General features: G+C 41.7%; 1 protein-coding gene and 1 long non-coding RNA gene across 3 annotated transcripts in view; both read left to right on the top strand.

Moving 5' to 3' along the window:
• The window catches only part of Suclg2 (succinate-CoA ligase GDP-forming subunit beta), a 250,763-nt gene that overhangs the window by 144,368 nt on the left and 89,260 nt on the right, over positions 1-17,135 (top strand). For both annotated transcript variants that reach the window (XR_009591892.1, XM_060383829.1), the window contains exons 8-9: positions 9,263-9,424; positions 13,058-13,200. Coding sequence is in view for 1 of the 2 variants with exons in the window: in XM_060383829.1 (XP_060239812.1) it covers positions 9,263-9,424; positions 13,058-13,200 (305 nt within the window). In the remaining variant the exon portion in view is untranslated. The remainder of the gene's footprint in view (positions 1-9,262; positions 9,425-13,057; positions 13,201-17,135) is intronic.
• LOC132654241 (uncharacterized) lies at positions 7-4,766 on the top strand. The gene is made up of 2 exons (XR_009591895.1): positions 7-3,059; positions 4,508-4,766. It is a non-coding gene; the product is annotated as an uncharacterized LOC132654241 (long non-coding RNA).

Below are 17,135 nucleotides of genomic sequence, written 5' to 3'. Positions count from 1 at the left end.
AAACAACAGAAAGGAAGAAATACAAATAAACTTTCATAATTATGCTTATAAACTGTAAATTAACTTGCAAAAAAATCTGCAACAGCAGCAGTATCTTTGCCTTCATTTCTTTCAGTAACTTAATTTCTGCTCATTTCAAATGCTCCCATGATGCTGTTCAGCATTTTAGTATTTGGATTTGCTATAGGCAAATGCCAAGACTCCCAAGGAGCTACTTCCTCTTGACCTTAACTGCCTTCAGTCCTTGCGTGCAGACAATGGAGCCCTCAGCTTTCTGCAGTTGCTGCCAACAGAAGGATCTGAGTGTGAGCATGTATCACTCTACTTGGGTTTAATAACAGCACCTGCTCTTTCTCTGAACTTGATGTTCTTCAGTTTGCAAACTCTGTGCATAGTTTCACCTTGTGTCCACCGTGTTGGAGAAGCCCCTGTTACTTTGCAGTTAACACATTTGCCTTGTTCATTTTAGGTAAGGAGGTTTGGGGGAGGGGGATGCTTCTTTTCTAGCAATACGTGTGCCACTGCTGTATGCCTTGGCAAATGCCACCGCAGCAGCATGTCTTGAATACAGATACATTTACAGCAAGAGCTTGGAGCTTCTTGGAGCAGTTTGAGGAGTGGTATGGCAGATAGAATAGGGCAAGCCAGAATATTAAGTGCCACAAACTTTGACTTTTTCCACACATTGTAAACACTGGCTCACCAGGGCTTTGCCAGTGAATAGGTAGAAGGGGCTGACTATGTGTGTTCAGACACCACTGTGGGGACCAAGGTCTTTTGTTGTTATTGTTGCTGCTGCTTCAGTAGTAGAGATTTTGTAGTCAAATTTAAAAAACCGAAGAGACCTCTGGACAAATTCAGATTCTCATCTGTCATATTCTGGCTACAGGTGTACATACTTCCCTGCCTAAGCTTCAGATTTTTTTTTAAATCACTTTTTTTATTATTAACCAAATTGGTAAAAATGATACCTGTATTGTAGACTGAGCTGCAACCAGAGTGAGACAAAAAACGGGCCCTCCCCTCACATTCATGGAAGGACATTGCTCTTCCTAACCAGTACAAGGATTTTCCAGGAAAGTGTCCAGCTAATGGCAAGTTTGTGTTGAAGGACGTTGCTGAAGATGGGATGTTGCAAGGATAACCACCAGACTGAATCTGTGTTAGATGACGCATAAACCAGTTGTTTCTTAAAACTTCTTTTTTTAATATGTCTGTGTGCCTCAGCACATGTATGTGCTCCCCGTGCCTGCAGGTGCCCGTGAAGGGTAGAAGTGCATGTCCATTGGTCCCTGTGGAACTGGAGTTACAGGCGTTTGTGAGCCACCTCATGTGGGTGCTGGGAACCATACCTGGGCCATCTGCAGGGGCAGCAAATGTTCTTAACCACTGAGCCTCTCTCCAGCTTCTTGAAATTAATTTTTCAATTGTGAGGTTGCAAAACCATCAGTATTTAATATAAAGCAGTGGAGGAGGAGTTATACCTGTTTTTGAACTTATATGCCAGGCACTGTGATAGACTTACAAACAGCCCAGCAAAAGTAAGAGCCATTATTCCCATCATTAAGAGGATCAGTCAGTTAGCTATCCGTGTACAGCAAGATCTGCAAGACGGCAACCCTACGAGGGTCAAGTCGGTGTACATGGTTGCTGTGCCATGCCAAACTAACTAGATCAAGCTCCCTGTGCAGTTTTTCTGGCTGTTCTTTTTTAAACTAGCCTTTTGCTATTGTTAGAGTGACCTAGAAGTAGTCCCAAGTTTTGAGAACACAAGTCGCATCCCCACTGCACACAGGTCTCAAGAACTGAATGCTGATACTCCCCAATGTGGCTGTGCTGGTCAGTAATCCCAGCCACAGGAGAGTCATGAGTTCCAGAGCATCAAAACTGTCTGAGGAAAAGCAGAGAACTGGCAGGATGGACCCATCAGGAAAGTGCTTTCTTTGCAAGCAGGAAGATAGAAGTTTGTTCATAGAATTCAGTAAAGAAAAATCATCAATTGCTAAGGCTCACTGGGCTACTTGGTGATTTCCAGGGTAGTCAGAGACTTGGGCTCAAAAATTAAGTGGATGATACCTAAGGAATGAAGCCTAGGTTGTCTGACCTCTACATGCATATGTGATCATGTGCATGCATATAGGCATACTTAAAAAGGATGAAGAGAGTAGGAGGAGAGAGCTTCCTCTGGAGTAGACTGACAGTTTGCTGTAGTACCATTTTCTTCACTGTAGGGGCGGGGACTGCACAAGGAGCTTTGTTTGAAAGGTTTTCACAAACTTTACAAAGGTTAAAGTTTGCTTTGTACTGAATAAGAAAACAGGAAAATTCTTGAATATTTTAAAGGAATCATCACAAAATACATTCTGTATATACAGTTCATTAAAGCACAAGTCTTAAATGGTATTTTTAAGACCAAAATTATCTTTAGCTATTAATTTGTTCATTGTACCATAAAAGTATGGCTGTTGAATTATAATCACAATTAAATGAGAGTGTTGGTTTATAACTCTAATGAGCAGTAGTCACATTAAACCCAATTAGGAAATGGTGATTAATGAGCAGTTGTGTATGTTGGGTCTCCGTCATTGTCACCGTCCCCCAATGCCATCCCCTATTTAGAAGCTATAAATGCAGTCATTTAGATCTTAGCAATGTTGATAATATTTATAATCTAACTGCCTAAGTCATTTTCATTTAGGTGACTAACAGAACATTTCATAGAAAAACATTGATTTAACTATTGTTCTTATAATTTGGAGGCATAAGAGCTCCAGAAGTTAAGTATCACATAAATATTTTGTCTTCAAAGCTCACCATTGTGCCATCTCTCTGTAGGAGACTGTCCCCTGGCTCCTATTGCTTACTGAGGAACATTGTTTTTTGTTGTTTTTTTTTTTTAATGTACTTTATTGTTCATCTACCTCCATGTCCTGTTAGTGAAAAGCGGTGACCAGTGACATCATAACATCAAAGCTGCTGAGTCACCCATAGGAAAGTCATGAAAGAATTGCAATCCAAGAAGAATTCCTTCTAATTTGCTTAACAGCCTTATTCAGAAGGTAATTTGATACTGAGTTTTATTGTGGTTTAATGATTAGGATTATAATGACAGCTAGAGACCTATGAAAACCTGTTAACCTTGCCTTAATTTTTGTTTACCAGCTTATTTCTTTTACACAATTAACAGGGGAATACAAGGTGTGGCTTGCCTTGTGGTGTGTAAAGAATGAGGCTTCTCTCTTCTTGTCTGTGAGGCCCAATCCACCCCCTGAGCTGAAAGGAATCAAACAGCCTTGCTTTCTCTGAAGTGTTCTAACTCAGCCATGCCCTATGCTCTCTGTGCCAGCAGCGAAAATGGTGCTCATTGTTTACAACTCCAGCAGCCTGAGCAAGCCCTTCATCTGCTTCTTATTAGGCTTGACTTGTCACATGTCCAGACTAGGCCAGTGACTGGTCAGTGCTCACATGGTTTAGGAAAAAGGCCATTTCCTAAAGTGCAAACACGTCTACCGGAATGACTGAGCCTTTATTGAAAACAAAAGTAAATTGTTGCCTCAGTAATTAAAGAGAAATTAAGTACTTTTTTCCCTGATTCAATTGTAGTACCAAATTAATTCAGTAAATCTGTAGCCACATGAGAACAAGTTTTTCTTACATATTTATGTAGCTGGCTGCCTGTTTATTTGTTTATTCAGTTTTTTTTTAATATTACAAAATCATATTGTTTTGCAAATCCACTCAGGGATTCTCCATCATGTTTTATTTCTCCTTCCCTCTCCACCATCTATGATCACAAATGGGTTACTTTTGGGATCTTTAATCAAGCAGTGAGTACCTTAGCCCCCAGGAGACATTCATCAGCAATTTGTCACAACTTTGCAGTTGTGCTTTTGACACCTGCTTGGTAAATGTGGGGAAGCTGCCAGCCATCCTGCAGTGCATAGAGTGGCCTCCCCAAGATGCTCAGAGATGGCAAATTCTGAGATGCCTCCATTCATTGAACAGAAGACCTGAAAGCCACTTAGAACAGTGACTGTGAGGCCCAGATTCCTTCAGAATTAAGGCTGGATGATCCAAAGCTGACTGGCGCATCACATTTCTTTCATCATACTCACACTAGCCCACATTGGTGGTTGTCCTCCGTTTCTCCATTATGCACAAGGCTAACTTTTCCTGATCATTTTCTATATTTCCCCAGCCCATCTTGCCTCATACCTATTTTTTTCTTCATAGCAACTGGAGAAAAGTTCTAAAAAGTATACAGTTCTTAGCACATCAATATTTAATGGGATGCGGGGCTCCTTTAAAGCGTCAGCGTTTTAAAGCTTGGCAAGGCACATTTGAATAGCGCACTATGGTTATTTATCACAAATCAAACACAGCACATTGCTTCAAGACAGATTATTTTCCAAACTAATTATGACAGTCGTACTTCCTGCTGCTTTTCTGTTCCTTTTATGTGTGTGTCTCCCTTCTGAAATGCATTTTTTTCTTTTGTTTAACTCAGCGGTGCATTCTTCTGTTGAAGCTCTGGGGTCAGAGGCCTCTCACTGCCAGTCACGTCCTCCATCAAGGTGGCTGAATTAGCAGCTTGCAAAATCTCACACCACTAAAGAAAACAACACAAACACCCTGTGAATATAAGTACCTTAGCTTTCTTTGATATTTGTTCAGAAGGAAAATTCATTTGTATAATCTATCAACCATGTAACAATATGTTTTTGATGGTGAAAATTGTTTTATAAATATTAATAGGTATGCTTTTTCTCCTACTTTGTACACAGATTTTTTTTTGTTCAAGATGAATTTTCTATAGAATTGAGGTTTCAGTTATGTGACACTGAGATTCTTAATGTCTCAGCTAAGCTCCACGCCTCTGAAAATACATTTTATCATAGTTGTTTGTTGTTGAATTAAGTGAGAAAGGTAAGGTTTGAGCAAGCAGGGCCAGTTGATTTTAATGCTTTGATGCTGACATAGACATGAGCCCACCTGTGACATGCCGGCTCTGCATGTACATGGAAGAGTCATGGAGGAGTCCATCAGTGGTTAATTTCTCCATTTTGTGTAGCTTTTATCTTGTTCTCTGTCTCTGTCTTACTGCTAGTAGGACATGCTTAAGGGAAGTACCTTCTTGACTCTTTAGGAATATTGTAGCTGTGGGTGGTTACCAATCTACTGAACTGAAATACAGATGGAGTGAGAGATGTGTCTAAGTAGGGACTGCTATGAAGTGTCAATAAACACAGGGGGATTTGTGAACCTTGCAGTCTGTACTGTAGTTACCATCTCTGCTGTTGTCCTCAGAAGAAGCCCCGGACAGTATGTAAATGTACACACAAAATGTACATGCCAAAATAGGTGATGAGCTGGCTTAAGACATAGGATTTGCCACCCCTGAGTCAGAAGCCCATGTGAAACTTTTTGTGTCTTTAGCCACTGTGTCCATATGCAAAGGTACTGAATAATTTGAGGGTCATCGAAAACCTCATGTCCCTTAGCTAAAAGTTTCCTTCCCTGACAGTTACGCTGTTGAAACTCTCGCTTTGAGACCGTCCTTATGTATTTCAGATGATAGCTGATCAAGTGCAGCAGGTAGCCTGTGCACACTTAGACTCTAGTAGCCATCCATTGTGTCTGCTCTAAATAGAAATCTAAGGCTATTAAAGGAATGAGACAGGGTATGGTAATTTCTAGCCATGAGCAGAGGGTTCTGTAAACTGCGCTATAACAACAGGAAGCTCTAAGCATGGTGAAGTCCATGTTGGTTGGTAATCATATTCCCCCCAGGAGGCTGGGTGCTATGCATAGCTGCTTCTACCAGCAACACAGTCACAAAGACTCTGATCATATTTATTGCCAAAGGCTCTGAGCTTAAGAGAAACTATAGCTAGGGCTAGTGGCTTGGGCAATGCAGTCCTATTTTTGTGTCCTTGAAATTTGTGTGATGGTCTTTTCTCCCACTGAACTCAGCACAGACCACTTCTGTGACCATGTCTCTGAAAGTAACTTGGTGTCCTGTTATTCAATTCGGTTCTGACACTGTGCCTATAGTGAGCGGCAGAGTCGTATATTAAGTGTTCTGTCTCGTAAGACTGAGGCCTTTCATTGATGCCAGTCACAACTCCATTTTTTGACCAGCCAGCTTCCTTGAGTGTCCTCACAACCTGCTCTTCAGTTCTGGCCATTTGTTGCGTTCAGGGAAACACCTTCTACTGCTGTCAGATACAAAGGACATTTTAAATTACTTCCAGGAACTTCCAAGGGGTATAGAGCCCTATATCAAGAACAGAGCCAAAGGCCAAGCATCAGCACCAAAGATCCACCCAGTAGTCCTGTTGCTTAGTACATTATAAGAGATTTAGTGTCTCTGTACTAAGAATTGAAGTTAAAACTGCTATCTTTACAATGTGAGCCCCCTTCACTTTATTTATTTTTTAACACTTTTGAGTCACCACCTATATTGCAAAACTATTTTAAAGCCCTTGGCTCTGGGTATTTTTGAGACATTAGGCATAGTCCCCTAGGAGTGGACTTTAGAAGTTTATATCCACCTCTGTTTTCTTGCCTACTCTCTCTGCCTCCTGGTCTACTTTGGTGTGAACAGCCGCTGCCACACCCTTTCACCGACACAAGTGAGCTGATCAACTACACCTTGTCACAAGGGTGAACTGAAATCTCCAAGGAAAACACATCCTTCCTTCCTCGGGTTATTTCTCTCAGATACATCATCATAGTCACAGAAATAACTGAACAGACCAAAGTCTGTGAGGGAGAAGAGGAGGAGGGCAGGGAAAGGGAAGGAAGGAGACTGAGGCTATTATGTTGTACATGCATAAGGCCATATTGCTTTTAACTTAAAATCCTCCTAACTCAGCCTTGTGCGTGTGGAGTTCACAGTGTGTACCAGCAGGCCCAGCCTGAATCAGCCCACTTAAATATGCTTAGCTAACTTCACATCTGTGCAGTACTTTTAGCTTCCCAAAGCTCTGGGATCTGCACACATCGTGCTCTCAGACAGGGAGCAGCTGGCCAAGGGCCACTGTGGGTGTGCCCCTGTTGTCTCAAAGCCCTTCTTTTCAAGCACTAGATTACCTGTCTGGCTCCCAAGCTGCTCACCAAACCAAAAGCTCCTGTCTGCCCTTGACATCATAGCATCATAGCACTGAAAGAATCTTTGGAAAATCTGGCTATGCAGGCATTTGGTTGGGACTGCCTTCTGAACTTTGCATACATCTCCATTAATTATCCTTTCACTGGAGCAGCTTGCAACTGTATTCTTTGTAATAAGGGTCAAAGTTTAGCTTGGAACTATTTTGATTTACTGGTTTATTGATCTTGACCAAGAATTCTTTTATTTGCAAATCTTCACTTAGAAAGTCAATTTGATAGCCTTTGCCCATTCATTTTGAAGGTGTCATTTACAAGCAGTCTTGCCAGTGAGTAATGGAGGAGCTAAAATTACTAATAAATTAGTTAGAATGTATTTATAAACCCAGCGGAAAGCCAAGAATGAAGTTGCTTTTCTATTGATCATTATACTGGTCATTAACTGCTGAGAAAGTGCCTTTGCAGGGAGCAGGGAACACGGGCCAATTCCTTTGATAATTACAGGATTCCTTCATTACAACTTCACTATTGTAGAAAGTAATTACTCATTCACTCCATGTATCCATAGTGTGAGCAGTGGTTGGGCAGTTTATGGCAAGACTAGGGCCTTAAGCAGACATCAGCTACCATGTAAGGGTTTCTCTTGTCAGTCAGTACTCACTTACATAATTTTGGCCTGTTCATTTTTCTGCCAAGTCTTCCTGAATATTAACATACCAGTTCTGTCAAATCTGCCCCAAGTCATGTGCAAGAGAAGCTGGAAGACATCTTCCCGGTGCCTTTGAGTGCAGAGGGTCATACCGCAGTAGTGTTTTCTTTTCCTAGGAAGCAAGTAGAATTCGCTGTTCATAGCCATCGTATTTCTGTGAGGTACTGGGAAATATTGGCTCCCATTTCAGAAGTGAAGTGCTTTTCAGCAAAGCCTGAAGAAACGGCACATCTGTAAATGTTGACTAAAGACATCTGCTTGTTCATGTCTCAGATTCAATTAGAGGATGCTATGATGGCACACTGGCACAGTCAACAAATTTCTGCTGCAAGGGAAATAATAAACACGTTGGAGTCCAGATACCACAGATGGGGCCCTCTTTCCTAAAGCTATCCTCTAAATGTCCTGTTTGCCGTCCTTATAATCAAAGATGCTCTGTGGCCCAGCCCTGTCATAGTGAGTTTTGCTGTGCGCAGGGCTTTTTGTGTACAACATGGAGAGCTGCCTCTTCTAGAGGATATAGACCACAGTACCCATGATGCCTGGCATCTCGGCATTGACAGACCTGAGAAGTCCTAAGATGGCTCTGCCAAACCAAAGCTGTATACTCAGGTGAAGTTAGTCTGTAGACCAGGGATTGCCTCCCTACTCTTCACAGGTGAGGAAATCAAGTACTGCTATGAATAGGGGTCATCTTGCCAAGGACAAAGTCAATGATGTATGCTTGAAATGGTTCAAAGAGTGGATTTTAAGTTTTCTCACCCCAAAAGTTAGACAGAAAAAAAAACATAATCCGAGAGGCAGCTATGTAAATTTGTTTCCTGCAGTTCTCATTTCAAAATACATGTGTATGTCCAAACATCATGCTGTGTGCCTTAAATATATTCAGTTTTAATTAATATTGAGGGGCAGAAGAATTAGGAATCAAATTATATGCATTTCGACTCAGCATTCTTTTTCATTAAATCTAGAAGTATTAGAGTAGTAAGAGGGTACTGATAAGTTCATATTTTTCATGGACTGCCAGCAGTCAGAGAAGAAAAAAAGAATTGGTATTATTACGATGTTTCTTTCTGCATAAAAGGGAAAGGCAATAAGTGTAAGTGATACAGTTACAACTGTGACTCCAGGGTGCAAGTATGCCAACTTGTAGCTTGAACTGGATGCTGATGACCTTTGTGGTTATATTATTGAGCAAAAACTGACAGATGAGAAATACTGTCCTCATTGCTAGAATGTGAATCTCCTCAGAGTGGGACCTGTCCTGTTTCTCTCTGAAGCCTAAAAGTTGAAAGGTCAAGAAAGCAACAGTGGCTATTTTGCTTATAGTGTGAGAGAATTAGAGTCCCCGCCTTCTTCACTCCTGTTCCTGTGGCCTAAAGAATTTAGTTCCTAGAAATCCCAAGAAACTCTCAGGCATGGCCTCCTTTTCTTTTCATTTAGTTGTCTGTTTTGATGCCAAGATAAACTTTGATGACAACGCTGAATTCCGACAAAAAGACATATTTGCTATGGACGACAAATCAGAGAATGAACCCATTGAAAACGAAGCTGCCAGATATGACCTCAAGTACATTGGGCTAGATGGGAACATTGCCTGCTTTGGTAAGTGCTGTTGCTTAGTCTGGAATTTCAAAGGATTCTGAAACACTCTTTACTAATCGCCATTAAAATAGGTGTTTTCTTACCGTGTCAAGTGGAAACAGTTTCCTCTCAAAATCTATTCTGACTGATGGTCAGTGATTAAAAGTAGTTTCTCATCTCTGGCACTGCTGAGCTTTTGGATTGGATAATCTTTTGCTCTTGGAGGGCTGTCCAGGATATTAGGTTCAGTGGTGTCCCTCTCCTCCAGAGACAGCTAATAGTTGTGGAAATGAAACAAATCAGGGAAGAGCCCAGATGTTTACAGCTGTCTATGGTGTGCAAAAGCACTCCAAATGAGAACCAGCTGTGCAAACACGAAGATCTGAGTTTGGATCGATGGCACCCACATACGATCTGGGCATGCTGGCATGTGGTCACAGCCACAGTTCTGTTGGGGTGGAAGATAGTTGGATTAAGGTGTCTTGCTGTCCTGGCCAGTCTAGTCACTTGGTGATCTCTAGATTTAGTGAGAGGCCTCTTAAAAATGCAGTAGAGAAGCAGTAGAGTAACACACCCAACACCAACCTCTGGCCTCCACACACATAGACACGTGTTTATACAAACACATACCCACAGATGTCCATGTGCGTATTGATCTAAAATCAATGTCAACTTTGTTTGCTAAAACTCACAGATTTCCCTATGCATTCAGCACCCATCCACTAGGAACTGTTGTGAAGCTGGACTGTGAGACAAAATTACTTTTTCAGGGTATAGATTACTTTCTGTGGCTGTGATAAAACATTCTGACCAAAAGAACCTTAGGGGAGGAAAGAGTCTATTTGCCTTATGAGCCACAGTACATCACTGGGGGAAGAGAGAGCAGGACCACGAAGTAGAAAGCATGCTTGCAGGCTCAGTTGCTAATTTAGTCTTCTGTAGCCCGGGACTCCTGCCCGGGGAATGGTGCCACCCACAGTAGGCCCTCCTGAGCCACTTATCAATCAGTAGTTTCACACACACACTTACCCACCAGCCACTCAGATCTGGACAGTCCCTCAGTTTAGAGCCTTCTCAGGTGACTGTAGACTGTGTCAAGTTAACAATTAAAGCTAAATAGGGTACAGAGGAAGGATCAAAGGACATAAATCCTGATCATTTCACCAACATTTCAGATTGAATGGTAACCAGTTGCCAAAATACTTAATTCATTATGCCAGTTTATTAATCAAACAGTGGGCTCCATCATAGTCATCTAATTTAGTGAAAATGGCTTATGCAGCTGAGATAAGAATGGCTCTGTAGAGGCAAGACAATTCCAGTTATTGTCCACGGCTTCTAGTGCTTGTGATTTGTATGCTTCTGGCTTAATTGCACATGACTGTGCTTCTGCTAGAAACAATTCATTGCACCAGAAACCGAGGTCTTCATCTTAATGGAATTAAAATAAAAAAGATTTGTTGTTCATTAAAACAACAGCATCATTACATTAAGAAGTGAAGAGCCTCCACCAGTTTGCTGTTCAATACAATGGAGAATGGCATCCAATTACAATTGGTACCTAGAGCCCAGGCTCCGTGTGGGAGCCCCGTCTGAATGGCGCAGATCACTCACACCCTCCTGGCTGCAGTAAGCAAATGTGCTCACGGCATCTGTAGGCATTGGGGAAGGGCGACAATACAGGGGTGTATCATAGGGGTTTAGAACAAATTAAATACAGATTTTTTTCTATATGAATTAATACACTTCACCCTGCTTGGAGATCTTTTATTACACACACACCTCCTTTTATGATGCACAAGACATGCTTTATGTGCTGAGCTTGGGCTTCGGCACACATTAGCGCACCCCGGAATACAGGTCCCCACTTGCTATTTTTATTTTATTTTAATTTTCCCCACTTTAATTAAGGTAGTCACTGTTCGCAGGCTCGTCTGGGGGTGCTCAAGGGTTAGAAAAAGTAAAGGTTATTTTACCTTGAATGGCTTGCTGACTTTCAGCATCTGCCTTTCTTGTTACATAAGCAAAGTAATTCTCAATAATTAAACGTATGAAGCAAAAGAAGTGCAACTGGCCAATAAAAGTTAGCAGGAATTTCAGTGCTAACATGCTACTTGGTTCTTAAGAGAGGCTCCTAAGCCGTCCCATTTTTATTCTAGTTTTAATATTGGGTTAGTAATTAACATCTTGTTTCGGTTTTGCTTTATGAAAGTATTTTTAACTATGTGTCTATACATGTGGCAAATGCTCCCCAGAGTTCAGAAGAGGGTGTGAGATCCTTTGGGGCTTCAGTTACAGGTGGTTGTGAGCCTAGCCTGGATGCTGGGAACTGAATTCACGTCCTCTTGACAAGCTGTACCCGCTCTTAAACGCTGAGCCGTCTCTCCAGCACTTTGTTTTTGTAAGGATTGCATTTTGCACTCAGGCTGTCCTGCCACTTACTTAGTCTGTAGCTCAGGCTGCCTTGAAGTCAGGCTTGCCCTGCTTTAGCTCTCTGAATGCCACAGTTCTAGGGATGTGCACCGTGCTCCAGTTTCTTACACTCATTTACAAAGAAGGCGCATCAAGGGGTGCTGGTTTGGGCTCTATTGTTTCTCCTTTGAGTTGCTGTTGATGAGATCATACAAAAATGCATTCTTGCCAGAGGTGAAGAAAGAGCAGACCCCTGTAGGTGTTAGGTTAGTTTCAAAGGTTGCACATTCGGAGAGCACCTCCGCAGGGACAAGCTAAGCATCGCTCTTGACTCAAGTCGTTTCAACAGCTATCTATTCCACACAGCCTTTTTTTCTTTCTGTGTGGGCTACATGAACCATAAGACCCAGTGGACCAGCCTGGAGCAAGAGTGAGGTCGAGATGTGTGCAAACCCCCAAAATCTCAATCTTGTGACGAGCATGAGTAAGGATAGCTCCCTCGCTGTTCTGTGCCTACATGCCCAGGTGCACATAGTCTTGCGAACTCCCCACCTCCGCCTGCCATCCTTGAGGTAGTCACAGAGCCTGGTGACCAGGACATGTCTAGCTAGGACTGGGATTCTTCTCCATGCAAAGGAAGCATTCCCAGCACCCTAGTCCCAGCAATGATGAACACTCCCACAAAAACCCCCACCCACTACCCATTTCCCCAAGGTTCCCGTAGCCCTTATTCCACACAATAAAGGTAGCTGTATCACTGAGGGCTCCATCACTGAAAAAGGCTATCATTCGCCACCTCTCCTCACCTCCCCTACCAGGGGATCAGGACCTTGCTGACCCTCCCCTCCTAGCTAAACTTCATTCATTTGAGTCCAGCATCTCTTTGCTTTGGTGCCTGGATGCCCCAAGGGAAGGAGACCCCAGGCTCCAGAATGACATTTTTGTCCATTCTCCTATAACGAGCCTTTTCAGAACCCACAGCCAAATGGGTTCCTCTCTTTAACCAGTCCTTTTTATTTGAATCATTGATGAATTCTCTTTATTCCTGATTTCTTGTTTATTCTTTGGAAATGCTCATCCTGCTTGTTCACCATAAATGGGTATGAGTTTGTGAGTTGAATTCTAATTCAGGACACAGACTAGCCGAGAAATGATAGGGCTCTCATTTGGCCCTATTTGTCCCCACATCATTTTCCATGCTGATTAATCTATCCTATGTCATGTGCTATTTGCATTTCACAGTGAATGGTGCTGGATTGGCCATGGCTACTTGTGACATCATTTTCCTGAATGGAGGGAAGCCAGCTAACTTCTTGGACCTCGGAGGTGGAGTAAAGGAATCCCAAGTCTACCAAGCTTTCAAGCTGCTCACATCTGATCCAAAGGTAATTCCTTTTTATAGGGAGATGACCTAGCGTCCAGCATTTTGCCTCCAGGTGATGTAACTTGGTACCTGCTGCTAAGAATGAAGAAGCCAACAGATGTTTTGCATCCCCGGGTATCAGTCCTGCTGTCTATTCGTTGCAGTACATGATAATGCGACTTTTGTTTGGTTTAAGGCTTATAAGCAGCTTCTCATTTCAGAAACTCCCACAGAGTCTTGGGAGGCAGACTAGAACACAAAAGACAGTGTGTCAAGCAATGATGTACTGTTGATTGGCATGTGCTTGGGGCAACTGACACCAAGCCATTAGTCCCATGTTTCCATGACTTAGGGACTCAGCCTCACATTCCTTTCGTAAAGATCCTGAAGCTACTACCAGAGGTATTAGAAATGTATATAATTATAGGATCATACATTAGAGTACATAACATATGGAAGGAGTAATAGCCTCACTGTTTCTTGTTTCTGTGTGTGGTTTCATCTCCATCCTTAATTATGACAGTTGGTAACATATGGATTAAGTAGTACATTACTAAATGTAGTTTTCTAAATTGCTCTGTTGATGTGTTAAAAATCTTTTCTTTTTAACATAGTGTAGGAGATTGCAATGTAGTGTCACTGTGCCCAGCCAAGGGTACTGGAGATGTTCAATGAGTTTTTGGTCAGTTCCTTGCTTTGCTGTAATTGTCCTTTCTTGCAAGGATAGCAGTCTCACTTCTTATATAGAATGTCCCCACTTTTTAAAAATGTGTACCTTTCATGGTTTTCGTGTAATTCTCCTAACTGGACTTGAGACTAACCATAATCATTGTGTTAAACTTCCCCCAATATTTTTAGAGTACTAAAAAAATTTGTTAGTTACTAAATTATTTGAAAACATAAGAAATCTAGGCCATCACAAATGCAAACAAGACCGTAATTGCCCTCCACCCCCACCAAGACACGTAGTACAGCTTGCTTCCCTGGGAATTCTTCTCATGAAGAAGTGCATGGGCAGCAGCCTGTTTGGGTTCACATGAAGTGTGGTTCCATATGCTCAGTGTGCTCGTCAGTATTTCCTGTGCTTCAGTGCGTGCTGCGTATGGTACACCTCACCATTTGTTAACTCTTTTCCTCCTATTCACAAAATGAGTGCTAAGATATCGTTAGCTACTCCTCTTCAGTTCTCCAGTGTTATCCGGGAATAGCAAAGCCAGTGCGATCTAACTAAGCCACTCATCCATCCAAGGTGTTTGGGAAAAGACCTGTTTCCACAGCCTGTGCTGTTTAAGTTTTGTTGGTCACCAGCGGCTCTCCCATCCTGTGTTGTCTTGCGCCTGCCTTCTTCACACTCCCTTCATTTTCCTGCTAGAGCTCCCCATGTGCAGCGCACTCCCTAGGTGCTGCAAGCCTCTGGCACACAGGGCCTGGCTCTCTGATCTAAGATGTATCAGAGGACAATACAACTCTGATTGTTATCACCTGTGAAATTTACTTACGTTAATGTGGAGAGCTGCTGAGGGCAAAGCTACCAAGACAAGTATCAGGAATTTTCTTTAAAACATCTTTCCTTAGGAGCTGCTCTTGAATTTTAACTTTATAAAAGTACACAGTGTAAGGGATTTTAAAAATGACTTGCAGAGCCATTTTTGTTGTTTTTGTTTAAATAGTCTCTTCAAAAATTTGACTTTACCTTATGGAATATTTTCAAGTGCTTGGAGTGTTTCAACTTTTTTGAGATTGGCTGCCGTCCTGGGATGGATAAAGGGATGTGGGAGTTATTTTCCTCACACTATATCAGGAAAATGAATGCATAGCTCATCTCCCAGAACATTTTCCAAACCTTGAAATTTCTAAGCTGGTTAAAAAGCAGGGAAATCAATCCATGTTTTCAATCCTGGCTTTGGTTCATGCAAGTCAGAGAACAGTGGGGTGGGGGGAAACAAAACAAAACACAACACAACACAAAAAGGTACAGATGAGTTGATTTGATTTTGCAAAGAAACAGCTTGTAGCTCTGGCAGTAATTATTTCTAATAGAGCCCTGTCCACCTGCCGACAAGTGGTGCTTCCAAGATCCCACAGCTAATTATTTCAAAGTATTGTCTTGTTACATATAAGAATTAATCAGTTACAGTCACTGAAACTAAGAATTACAAACGGCTTGTTAGTGTTAAACCCCAAACTCAAACCAAACTCAGCCTGTGTGTTTGTTGTAACACAACATAATTTTACTGGGAGAGTAATAAATACAGCGTCATTCAAGAAATACATGACAGATTCTCATGTTTCTATCCACACTGTTAGCCATACCTCTGAATTTTACATTTCTTTTGCTTGCCTAGGAAGCCCAAATGCTTGTTTTCAAGTGTTAATTCAAACATCTGCATAACAAATTTATGTATTTGTTTATAACATAAGACACAGAGTTCCTTTACTAAAAACTGTCTTAACTAAGAGTCTTGTATATAGCTCAGTTATTTAACTGATTTCATATGAAATTTATCATTCAGTGTTTTCTTGTTCTTGTATTTTCCATCAGGGCCCCAGTGGAGAGGAAGGCAGTGGGGTCTGTCTACTGTTGGGAATGTAGGTCTCATCTGCTCTTCACTTCGACTTACAGAATTCCAAACAGCATTCTTAAACACAGGGCTTGATATGACAGAAAGTAGAGTTCTGTTATAATCTTCAGAATTTGGACACATTTAATAGAAAAATAATATATAGAATGTTGTCCTTGGATTTTTGTTTTTGTAAATGATGCTGCCCAGTATTTCTAATTCTGAGTTTAGAATTCCAGGCACAACATCTGGCCTGTGAAGTATCTTGTGTAAATGAATAAAGCAAAGGCTAGTTGGCACAGTTTCATCAATAACCCCTGTGCTGGCCTGCGTTAACCGAGTCTGTTGCCCTCTGGGGACCTTCTCTCCAGAAGCAGGAGTAGGCGAGTGGCATTAGGGAGGCACCTGGCTTGCTTGGACTGTGCTTCCTGGTTTGTTGCCAACTTAGGAGTGCCTCTTTGAGAACCCTTCAGCTGCCAAAAGGGAATGTGCTGCCTGAAGCCAAGGCCTCCTGTGAAGAGAGAGCCTTCTTTATGGGGCTCAGCCAGGAAAACGCCGGAGGGTAACCTTTACTACTTATTGCTATGGAAACTTGGGCATATTATTTAACTTTGAAGAGCCTCAGTTTCCTCTCTTATGAAGTGCTTACTAAAGAGGGTTGCTTAGATACAAGAATTAAAATATGGATATCTTTCTCTTTTGAAGGGACTTTTTATTGGATAGTATATTTAAAATATTTAAGTAAGGGTAAGTATAACCTTCTTATAAGCGTGATCGTGCCTTGTACATGCTCCCAGGGAAGGGCTTTCTATGAAGCCTTCTTGTTTATCTTCACCACGTTTCTAAATTCACCATTTTAAATTTGCCATTCACTGTCTAAATTCACCTCAACATTTGTTTTAACCACAGATGTTAAGTATGTAGTTGGAAGAGTTATCACCAGCTGAGAATGCCCTTGAAACTGCCAACCAGATCAAGAAGTCTCCCTGAGCCCTCCTGTACACTACGTCCAAATCCTTCTCCTAGCCTTACCTTTTCCCAAAAGGCAGCCACATGTCTTTCTGTGCACTGGCACAGATTTGTTTTACCTGGTTTTGGACTTAACGTGTCACATGCTGTGTGCTCCTGTGCTGTGTCACCCTTCTCTTATCTTCAGGGGTGGTACTGGCCAGTCTTTTCTGTTCCAAGCATCCTCACAGGTGTGTGGCAACACCCAGGCTGGTTTAATAAGACCTTGTTTTGTTGAACACAGTTCATGTAATTCTTGGTCACTGGAATATTTTGTAAATGTTTAAATCAACATTATCTGTAAAGAAGATGGTGAAACACATTATTTTAGCATCATTTCTAAAGCACAACAGAAACTTGTGTCATTGTTTTAAATGTTCAGTTCTTT

This window comes from Meriones unguiculatus, chromosome 5 (assembly GCF_030254825.1).
Source record: "Meriones unguiculatus strain TT.TT164.6M chromosome 5, Bangor_MerUng_6.1, whole genome shotgun sequence".
In the NCBI taxonomy this organism is placed as follows: Eukaryota; Metazoa; Chordata; class Mammalia; order Rodentia; family Muridae; genus Meriones; species Meriones unguiculatus.
This window is presented reverse-complemented; position numbering and strand designations above follow the sequence as displayed.